Below are 12,085 nucleotides of genomic sequence, written 5' to 3' on the forward strand. Positions count from 1 at the left end.
CAGAGACCAGATCCAAAGTCCATAAAAAAGGGCAGCACTAGATTTGTGCTAGACTCTTCCTAGACACTGACTTTTCTTAGAAAGAAACAAGAGTCACTGTTCACTTTTGAAAACCAGACATTCCCTACTTCCTGTCAAATGAGTGACCATGGAAGGATTTCGGCTGTGCTCTTAGATCTTTAAGTTCTCATACCACCCCTTCACAACAGGAGTAGAAAAATACTTGAAGAATCGTGGTATTTAGGATTCTACTTTACAAATCACAGTCAATAAAATAAGCAACTTGTTAGGAAAACGCCACACACCACACACAAAGGAGGCTCACGAGAGGTTTCTCATGTCCAGAAGTTTAATAAGCAGGCTGGCTGGCCAAGAAGAAAAAATGGCACAGCAGCTTCTCTTGGCGGGTCTGGCCTTAAGTAGCATTTGGGAGAAAGTAAGGGCTAGGGATGGGCAAAGAGAGGTGGCAGGAGATAAGGGACAGTGAGACTTTGTTCTGCAAGGGATGAAATCATCTGTGGCCCAGGCTGCAGAATGGTGGCAAGGGGAAGTTCTTATCACAACTGACTTTATTTATTGGTATAAGAAAATAAAACATCAATATGATTTTGCATTTTCATTTCAATAAAAGTCAATGGCTGACTTTCCCATACATTAACACACCACATACACAGAATTGATTTTTGGTGCTTTTCGGGAAGCTAATTTAGGCTCCTTCCCTTCATGTTATTTGGTCTTGACTCTTTCAATCTCCTTGAAGGAAGCATTGTATGGAAATGGAAGCATGACAACCACTGTGTGTATGGCCACCATGTGCCAGGCAATACTGTAAAAATATTTACACTGACTTAATAAATATTCTTAGCCTCCCTCTGAGACAGGGACTGTGATAATCACTCACTGAATGACAAGGAAGCTGAGAGGTTAAGCAACTTGCCCAAGATCACACAAGTGTAAATGTCAGAACTGGGATCCAAGTCCAGGCATCCTGACTCAAAAGCCTATGTTCTTTGTCTTCTCTAGGTAATGTTTGTGTGTCACAGAGAATTTCCTTTCTTGTCCTTCACCATGTAATAGAACTAGGAAAGCACGATTTTCCTATGTATATAGAATAAAGTCCTCACTCCCCCCTGAAAGGAAGCCATATTAACACTCAGCTGACAGGACCTTTTCAAATACAGTACAGAATTGACTTTTCAAATTCAAAGCCAGTTTCAAATTTATATAATTTGAACCTCCAAAGCAGTGTTTCTTAAAATCTGTTCCATGGCCCCATGACATCAGTATTGACAGGGGATGTTTGTTTCAATCATGGAATCTGAACTCCACCCACACTTACTGAGACTGAATCCCTAGGAGTAAAGCCCAGTAATCTGCTCTTTGAAGAAGCACCCCAGTGAGTCTTATGTACACTAAAGGTTGACAATCATTGGAGGTTGCATCTGGAAGTTTCAGGAGTTCTGAACATCAACATTCAACGGAAGATGATTCTAGAAAGCTTTCAGTGCCTCTCTGCATTCAATAACTATTTCAGGAAGAATTGTAACAGGCAAGAAGTGCTCTTAAATTGTAGTTTTATTCCATGTGAACCAGCTGAATAGAAGAGCTTGAATAATTTCTCAAAGGACTCCAGTTAAGTGGACACTTGTAGACAGTATAAAAATATAGAAAAGACAGTTTTCCACATTGGACTCAAAGTGAGTCTTTCAGAATTGGATTCTAGCCATCTTAATTTTTGCTTAAAATGCTGTCCAACATGGTCCATGAGGGCTTCCATAATCTGCCTGTACTTCTCTCCATCCTTAACCCAAACAGCCTCACCCACTGCTCCAGCAACCCTGAGCTTCAATACTTCCAGTGCACCAGGGTCACACAGACCTTGCTTCTGATCCTGGGCACATAGTTAGCTCTCACTCTTCCTTCCCAGCTCAAACTTGCTGTCACTTTCTCAGGCCTGTCACAAGAAGTTGGGGCATACTATAATCTACCATTTCTCTGTCACCCTTCTTCTATGGCTCTCACCACAGCGTTTCCATTTGCTTTTGATAGTGTGTAACTTTATTCCCATCTGTCTTCACAAGCAGACTATAAACAAGAACCGTCACTGTTTTGTGCATTCTTGTGTCTAGCGGAAGGCCTGGTACATAGTAAGCATGCAATTAATCATTGGGGAGTATCATGAATGGAAAAAAATGCAATTCAGAATGTTGGAGTGAAAATCTTGATTCTCAGTCTAAAATTTAACATCTACTCTATTGACAAAGATTCCACATTTGTTCATTTCCATGCTTTCTTTAGGTAGCGGTAGAAAAGGCAGGGCTGGAAAGCTTGAACCCTCAAACATCTGTATGCATTCTGTGTCCCTCTAGTGTGTCAACAGCTCTAATCCTGACACAGTTTTGAAACTGCTCATAGCACACCAGTCATTAGCTGTGAAAAGGGAAGTTAAAACAAGAGTGGAAATTTCTGATTTTGAAGAACCACAAAGTAATTATCTATTCCTTCTTTTACTTTAAAGGCTGAAATAGATCCTTATTACTGAACAGGATAAGGAACACAGTGAGCTTAATTGATGATCAGATGGGTTTATTTAATTGGGTTTTATCATCATCACTTTCCAGTGCAACTTTACTCAACTATATGAACTATCACACTTACTGTAGTATTCTCTATAGAATGTATCTCATTCATTAGAGTACTGTGATCCCAAGTACAGTTATTTCAGCTAATTTTGATACTAAAGGGTGATTTGAAGTGGTCCTAAGTTATAAATACGTTAAAATCTGGAAATGTGCATCTCTTAAGACCTATATATTAGCAAATTGCGGAACTTTTAAATTATTATAAAACATTGTCCTCTGGGTATTTTACCCAGAGATACATCAAGGTGATTATAAGTGGATATTCTTTCACTCTTTTTTTTTTTTTTGGCAGTACTGGGTTTTGAACTCAGGGCTTCACACTTGCTCTACCACTTGAGCCACATCTCCAGCCCTGTCTTCTGCTCATTTTTAAAACACCTCCCTAAGAAAGTTAAGCACCAGTGGTCCTCCAGGCTTTCTTGATTAAGCATAGTTTCAGCTTATGGATTATAGTGGAAAGTGATTAGGGAGGTGAGTTTGCCTGCCAAGCAACACGGATAATTATGGGTTGTACTTTATATAGTTTGGTTGCACTTTCATAACATTAGCACATCTAATATACGTGTCATACAAATCTTCAGGAAAGGATGTATAATAATGGTGTGAACCATTATGCTTCACAGCCATGGTGTCCTTAACACTTTCATATGGGTTACCTTATGCCACACAACAGTCCAGTGAAGTAGATACTACTAGTCAGTCCATTTTGCAAAGGAGAAAACTGAGACAGCAAGTAAATCACAGCCACACCATCATTAAGCTATTTTGGATGCAGAATTCCTACTCAGGCAGCCTGCCTGCAGAAGGCCCACTCATAACTCTCAAAGTAGACCACCTCCTATCCATACTTTATTTCAGAACAATGAATCAGGAAGGTTGGCCCAGCTTGCTTGCTTGCTTTCTCCAGATTTTTCCTTTAGGAGGTGGGCTGAGGGTATGTTTTTGTTTTGTTTTGTTCTAAAGAGAAGCTGGAAGTGAACCTTCTTTCTTTCTGAACATCATTTGCCTTTATCTGGGGCCCGAAAAAGACACTGACTCAGACAGCACACTAATGAGCTTCCCTCTTTGTCTCCCTCCCTGTCTCTCCGTTCTGCAGTTAATAGCCAAGATACCAACCATCACGGCAGTTTGCAACTTGCACGGGGAGAAGCTGCAGGTATTTAAGCAATCTCACCCAGACATAGTGAATACACTGTTTCCTCCATTGTACAAGGAGCTCTTTAATCCTGACTGTGCCACCGTCTGCAAATGAAGGGGACAAGAGAACTGTCTCCTAGTTATGGAATGCATCACCTATTAAGACAAAAGCAATGTGTTCATGAAGACTTAAGAAAAATGTCACTACTGCAACATTAGGAATGTCCTGCACTTAATAGAATTATTTTTCACCGCTACAGTTTGAAGAATGTAAATATGCACCTGAGTGGGGGCTCTTTTGTTGGTTTGTTTTTGAAATAACCATAAATATACAAATATAGGACACTGGGTGTTATCTTTTTTTTTAATTTTATTCGGGTATGTTTTGGAGACAACTGTTTATAGAATTTTATTGTAGATATATACAAGAACAGAGCAGTACTTTACATGACTACTTTTCCTGTTGATTGTTCAAATATAATTTAAGAAAATTCCACTTAATAGGCTTCCTATTTCTATGTTTTTAGATAGTTGATGCATGTGCAAATTTGTAGCTTCCTGGAAAGTCCTGTACATGTATGTAATGAGTATATAATATGTGAAAATATTATATATCACTATTACTTATACATGCACATGCACTGTGGCTTAAAATGCCCTTCCTACTAGCAGTGGAGGTTCAGTCAGGCTCTCATACATTATTTACCTTCTGTGTTATATGTTATTTTTATGTTAGACAATCAGGGTTTTGTTTTTCCAGAGTTTTCATCTATAGTCAATAGCAGGACGGTACCAATCCAGAAATAAGTCTACAAAGAAATAAACATAATGAAAGCCTCCGCATAAAAGCTCTGTTTCTAACAATGACATCACAACCTTATCAAAATGACACAAACTGAGGGGCATAAAGTATTTTGAGCCATTTTCCTGTTTTATGAATTGGGCTGCAGGCAGGCACTGTAGGCTCATGCCTGTAATCCTAGCTACCTGGGAAGCTGAGATCGGGAGGATCATGCTTCGAGGCCAGCTCAGGCAAATAATATGAGAGACCCCCATCTCCAAAATAACCAGAGCAAAATAAACTGGAGGTGAGACTCAAGCAGTAGAGTGCCTGCTTTGCAAATGCAAAGCCCTGACTTTAAACCCCAGACAAACCAAAAGAAAAAGAAAGAAAACAAAAAGGAATAGGGCTGCAGATAATCCTATAAGGTCCAGGACTTTTTTTTGACACTACAATAGATGTTTCCTATTTTCCATCAGAACAGAACACATAAACAATAAAATAAATAAACCTTTTTTTTTCCTTTGGATTTCCAGTTGTGGAAAAGAAAAACTTGACTTTGGTGCTTACTATGTCTTTAACCAAAAAATACAGTCTGTGGATTATGACCACCAGCAATGATTTTTTTAAAAAATCAGACTAAAATGTAACCCAGGGTCCCACTGCTATTTTGTGTAAACATTTTCTAACTGTTTTTTTTTAAGAAGAGAAAGAAATAGAATATACAAAGTAAAGAAGTGATTCTTGATACTCATCCTCATTAAATACTTGTTAGAAAACATGGCAATAAAGGGGGAGGCAGGACTTCAACAAAGTGGGAAGTGGGACTTCCTGTGTCCTGGCCTGGGTCTCCAAGTCTCTTCAACTCCAAAATGCTGTGTATAGAAAATACAGCAAACAACCTGACAGATTAGAAAAAGATACATATTTTGTCTTTGGAACAAATATAACCCCAATGCCAAAACTATTTCCTATGCAGTTTGAAATAATATGATCTATCTACCTTAGGGTTATTTTTTAGCCATTTTTTAAGAGTACAGAATGTAAATGTGACTTGTACAAGTTCTTCCTTCTCCACCTGCTCTCCAGTGAAACTAAGCATCAGAAAAGCATCAATTCCAGTGCATTTGTTCTGTCTCTGTTCTGGAGATCTATGCTTTTGTTATTGTCTGATTCAATGTAAGATTTTTACAAAAGAAGCTAGGGGAGAAGCTTGTGTATAAGACAATGAAAATTATGAGTCCTGTAAGTGTAGTCCATCCCCCAACTCATAAAGACCAGCGCTTTTCTCTTTGTCAAACACACACACACACACACACACACACACACACACACACACCTGTTTGTAAATTTCCATCAGTGGAATCTTTCATTTCTTTTTTTTTTTTTTTCATCTCTTATGGTCTCCTAAAGTTCATAGTTGCAAGCCATCTCCAGAATGGCTCAAAGCTCCTGATTGGTGATCAAAACAGTAGTCTCAGTCTTTTCCTTTCAGAAAACCAAGCCTTTTCTCACCTCATGATTGATGAGTCCCAAACCAATGGGGAAAAACAAAAAGGCTTTAAAATAATGAATCTCTTTCTCAACTACTGTTATATTCAATTAATTTAACTACATTGAACCAAATTACCTTTGGTTCTGAGAAGACAGCTGTAGACTGCTTATTATGCTGCTACAGGGACTCAGTTCTTTTTGGTGTAAATGTCACTCCTGCTAGCTCTTTGTATAAAGAATTAATTCCAAGAGTCATATTTCCTTCTAATGGAAAGATTACTTTACTGATTGCTAGGAAAACAGGGTAATGGAAGGCACTCAATTAAACCAAGCAGTTTCCAAACACAATGTATGTTTTATGATTGGCTTGTGATAGACGATGCTTAATGTGTCTACTTGGCATTTTCCTTTGAGCTTTGAACTTATGTCAAACTTTGTTTTCATTGTTCTCTTGGCCTAGTGTTTCCCATTGTCAGCCTGCAATTCCTGCTCAGTTGCAAAGGGAATCATTTGTTGCCTCCAATTTACCTTAGAGGATTTAAATTAGCTCAACTGACAAAGGAGATGAGAATTTTTTTTTCACCCTTGTCCCATAGGTAGTGTAGGAAAAAGATCATTCCCCACATTTGCTTAGGAGGTGCTGGTTTTGAATTTGTGTCATTTCCTCTAGTGCAAGCATTTCATTGGGACAGCATGAACCTTTTGAAACTAAGGGACAGGAAACAGAGCTAACAACTAAACCAGAATAAAACAATGGAAACCAATAAAGACAGCCTACTTCAATTGAGAGAAGAGATTTCCAGTTTGGCTATAGTGGCCAAATTCTTCCTTGAGAGAGAACTAAGTCATGTTGCTAACAGCCTCAAAAAGCTGCCCTTTGAACATCGCCTGTGACTACATGTCAAGGTATCCTGAAATTTAGGGAGTACACCTATCTTTGCAATATGCTACCCCAGCACTTTGTTCTTTCCCCCTGGGAACTCATAAATGCTCACATCACACTCTTGGTAAGATGTGCACTGGAAGATGAAATCCATGGTCTGCACTTCTCACTTCATGCTTCGTAAATGACAATCACTGCTTGATGCAGATGTTGCACTGTATCCACTCAGGGATGTTTCATTTAAAAAAAAAGTTACATCAAGAAGGAGGAAAAAGCAGGAAAATGATAAACTATAAATGGTGTGACTTAATTTGCTAGTGCTAGAACCTCTGGGACAGGCTTTCAGACAAACATGTAGTAACTTCATGTTGTTAAATGAATCTTTTATTATTTGACTTGCCCAAAAGTTGGACACAAATAAGGATAACTTAGTTTCATTTGCTGAATTCAACTAAGAGCCAGAGAATCCCAGCTGCCCCATATCGAGGAATATTTACCTCCCAGCAAATCCAAGGCTTTTATACAAACCCTGATCAAGAGAAATATCAGAATCTAACAGGCATTGGATGAAATTGACAAGGGAATTGAAGCTGTATGAATTGCAACTCCCAGGTATCTATGGGGTGTAAAAAGAAAGGCAGATTTCAGAGCAAATGGGAGAATAAGGATTGTCAATCTGATGTGATATCCACAGATAGCCCTGCTATCTGTGTCATCTTTGTATCCCTTTTTCTGTGGCTCTCTTCTTCCCAATAACTAAAAGCTGAGAGTATATATGCCCTTTAAAAACACACCCTTTGTGGATTTCCTTTGTCTTAACACTTTCTTCAGGGCTCTGGACTAAAGGATCAGGGTAAGTAAAAACAGAGAACATAATGGTGTCTTGGCTTTGACAGAATCTAAGAGAACCTAAATTGTAATGAACTCTGGCTATTAATAGGAGGCACCAGGGAGACAGCAGTACTTTCCATCATGGCTGCCTTGTTCAACTTCCCAGCAGTCAAGCTAACCATAGCCGACTCATACTGACTCTCTACAATGCTATGTGTACCAGGACTGAAAGCCAAAACAATTCTGTGATCCAACGACAACCTAAAAGTTACCAATGGTGTTTATTGGGTTTTTTGTTTTGTTTTGTTTTGTTTTTTTCAAAAAACACCAGTCAGAAACAAATTATATCAGGGTCATTCCATGTTTTTCATTTCTGTTTATTATAAAAGCAAGGAAAAATTCTACAGCTATTAGAAAAAATAATTTCTTCCTGACTTTTTATTACTCTATAAACTTTTGTTTCCAATGAAGTTACTACAATGGGCAATAAATTCAGACGAGGACATCTGTGCTCTGACAGAAGCACCATTTGATAGCACAGCAATAACTTTAAAGTGTGCATCTGGAGTAAAACTTTGCAGAGTCTCTTTATAAAGAGGAGGGGAAAGCCCACCACCTGCTTTAGATGAAGTACTATTTGATGTTTGGTTTGCAACTCCTGAGACAATGGCAACCAAAGTAATGGCCTGATGTGAAAAAATATGGGAGTCTTTCAGGAGAGAAAAAAGTAAAGACTGGCAGTCTTTTCTTTTTTGGGGAGCAGAGAGGAAGAAGTCTAGGGGCCAGAGGTTCATGCCCATTTACAGCAGAGGTTAAAAATGTAAAAGCCTAAAATGGCAGGGAGTAGATGCAAATGAGGGAAGCAACCCTTAGCCAGCTAGCAAGAAAGTGCCCCATGTAGACGGGGAATCTACTTTTCACTGAGCGTGGTGAGGGCTTCTGAATTTTGTAAGATGTCCCCAAATCGTCAGTGATGGCTGATTCAGAGCATGATGCAGACCGAACAAACACATCTCTGAATTGAGGAAAGACCACAGAGCGCCAGCCTGCAACCTGGTTGCAAGTTTAAGTCCAAACCACACCTAGGAGCTTGTTCTATGGGAGCAAGTTTCACAACATGTAACCAAGGATGACAGGAGAATGATCCTAGTGTCAAGGGGAATAGAAGCAAGCATTGGCCTTCTGATTATCAATTTGGTTTCCTTTTTCACCTTTTGTACACAAGGATACAGTAAGAGTTTAAGTGAACAAATAGCAGTCTAAAAATAAAGACAATTCCATTTAACAAGGGCTCACAAAAGATACTTCTGTTTGTCTTGCTTGAGTTCCCATTATCAGAGAGCCAGAGGCTAGAGTTCTTTTCTGAAAGTCAAATGCAAGATCTTTGTGTTTTTGATTCTTCACATTTGTCAATATCTAGACTTCAATATCTAGAACAAGTTCTTGCTTTCTTTCATGTTTCTGAACAATTTCTTCTGTGATCATGATAGCTTAAGGTCTCCCCTGTTCTGAAGTGCAGACCACGGGTTCCTATGCAGCAGATGGGGGTCATCTGTTTCTGTGCACTTTTTTTCTAAGCTGCTGAAATCCCTCCCAAGTGAATGCGCCATCATAATATTTGCCTCCTGCATGGCCTCCAGTGGATCAGAGATAGCAGCTCATGATTGTCCTCAAAATAAAGCACAAGGGTTACTGGAATTGAATAAACCCAGCTCAGGAGACACAGGGCGTTTGCACCCTAGCTGGGCAGCATGACTCTTACATTCAACTATTGAAGTTCTTTGGCTGTGACTGATGGCAAACTTTCTTGTGCCCTTGTCACAACCACGTATAGACACTCATGAGGTATGTCTGAGAGCTACAAATCCCACACCCAAGCACAGTACCGTCCACTTTATCTGATGAACACACACACACACACGAATGAAAAAGACACCCACAGAAAACTGAGTATGTATTGTAGAAATGTAGAGGAAAAATAAAAATATTTTTTCAAATGTAATTACTTTTAATATATGCTTGTGGAAGGTCTAATACGATGTATGCTGTCTCTGTAATTTTTGCTGTAAATAACCGGAGACAGTGAATACACTGATTTTTCTATGTCTCTGTTTAAGCATAAGACTTTGTAAACAATTTTTTAAGAGGGGGAAAAAAACAACAAAGAGCAAATATGTACTTGCTTCCTTTCTGAGTGTTATGTAACTTCTCAGTTTTTTAATGGAAACTGATTGTAACAGTTTAAGCATCCTGACGGGTCATTGGTGTTAAGTGTATGCTTCTTTTTGTATTACAACAAAGAAAGGAACAGGGCTGTCAATTAAGTCTGCTCCAAAGAATTTGTATTGAAGATTGGTCTAAGACCTGCAAACTCCATCTGAACTAGACAATACAAAAAAGGAAAGTTTAAAAAGAAATTTTTGTCTAAATGAAGTCATCTTTCTTCGTTGCAAATGGCTTAGTCCAAATCCTTTCTGCATGGAATAGCTTAAGGAAAACAAACTCTGCTTTCTGATGAACAAAATATTTTTGTACACGTTTATTTCTTATTAATTACTTGAGGTCAGACCACTCATTCGCTGAAGCCATAACTGACCTTCACCAAATAAATGTTGTAAAGAACCTGGGGGAGGGATGGGGAGAGACAGAGGGAGGAAATTCAAAGGTGTCATGAGTATAGCCACACCGCAGGAGCAGGTCCTATAAAAATTGTGCTTTTCCTGCACCCCAAATATGACTTGAAAAGGCTAGTATTTTATGCTGATCGATTTATAATAAAAAAAAAGATATTTAGATTTAAATGAGACTTTCCAATATTTTTGAAATCCCTGACAATGCTTCCTTGCTTTTAGGATTGAGAGAAATGATTTTCATATACTTCCAGCATTCTGAGAATTAATGTTTTTACCTTAGCTCCAGCCTCCACCTGTAGAGTGCTGAGTGACTCTAAGTCCTCCAGCGGTGGAAACTGTGGGCTGTCTGGGGCTTGGCTGTAGCCACTGTCAGTACTGCACCTGGAAGTGCAGCATGGAAGGGGCACAGTTTGCATCTCATTAGCATGCACATCACTGTTGGCAGCACCCAAAAGTTGGATTGCCACAGTATGTAAATTAAAGCTTTCACTCTGAAAAAGCAGAATTCTACTTTTTTAAAAGAATAATGCCTCCTGTAGTCAACCAATGATTTTTCTCAAGCTTAATTGCATTATTACCATGTATTCTTACCAGCCTATAGAGGAAAAGGCAAACTACAAAGAAACCCCGTGACATATATAGTTTTAAAATCTACAATTTTCTGAGCTCTCTCTCCTTGTTTAATATCTAAACCCTAATTTCTGTGTATGTGTGTAAAACTGCAGCCTGAGTCATTTAGGAAGTAAGCATTGAGTTTTTATAATTATAAATATACTAGATTGAAACAGCACTCCCTAACAATTGAAAAAGAGTTTTATATTACTTTAGAATGTAATAGATTTTTGTTCTTATTTTATGTCCTGTAAATTATTAGTTGAATACTGTTAGCATTTCTGGATAATGCACACATGATTTCTGAATGTTTTCTGTAAATGACAATCAATGTTTATGAAATTCCCTCCTTTAATGCTGAACAAAATTAAAAGAAGAAAATGAAAAAGTCTTGCCTGGTGGTTTTCTTCACCCACAGGAAACAATGAGAGGATGGAAAAGATTGATAGATTTAGTCTCAAAAACACGACCCCATGGATTCTTTCCTACAGAGTTGTTTTTTTCTAATAAATTATTTCTAATTTTTTTTTCTGGAAACTCTTGTGTCCTTGAAGACTTAGCCTGAGTAAAATATGTTCGTTGAGAAAATAACTCAGACTTCATTTAAGGCAAATAGCTTACCAGGTTACAATTAAAATGAGAGCAATGTCTCTCTAAGATGACAGTTCTATTCTCAGCACTTGCGTAAAGGAAGCCCCAGCTAGCAGAGCCATAAGCAACTCGCTAGGAGCACTGCTGAAACAAGCTGCAGCAGGTTGGAAATGGATGTGGTGATGCCACATCTGATGCGAGTTTTCAGGTAATAATTAATGAGATCTCTGGATCTGTTTTTTGGTTTATTTGTTTTTAGCAAAGCACCACTGAAATCAATGGCAACCAACATATGAACACTCTGATCTTATTTGGATCTGCACTGTAGCAGGTTGAGGGTAATCACAGCCTCACAATGATGTTGAGAAAAGCAGTTTTAAAAGAGGCCAGCAAATTTTCAGTTGGTTGGAAGTTGCTATCAATCTGGGTCCCTAGAGCCAAAATGCTCCAAGATAAGAAGCTTACAGCAAGATTTTAAAAG

General features: G+C 38.5%; 1 protein-coding gene across 1 annotated transcript in view; it reads left to right on the forward strand.

Moving 5' to 3' along the window:
* The window catches only part of Rorb (RAR related orphan receptor B), a 185,095-nt gene extending 173,694 nt beyond the window's left edge, over positions 1–11,401 (forward strand). Inside the window, exon 10 of the mRNA XM_074052052.1 lies at positions 3,739–11,401. Within this exon, the coding sequence (XP_073908153.1) occupies positions 3,739–3,894 (156 nt within the window). The 3' untranslated portion in view covers positions 3,895–11,401. The remainder of the gene's footprint in view (positions 1–3,738) is intronic.
* The last annotated feature ends 684 nt before the right edge of the window (positions 11,402–12,085 follow it).

The sequence above is a fragment of the Castor canadensis genome, chromosome 13 (genome assembly GCF_047511655.1).
Source record: "Castor canadensis chromosome 13, mCasCan1.hap1v2, whole genome shotgun sequence".
NCBI classification, from domain to species: domain Eukaryota; kingdom Metazoa; phylum Chordata; class Mammalia; order Rodentia; family Castoridae; genus Castor; species Castor canadensis.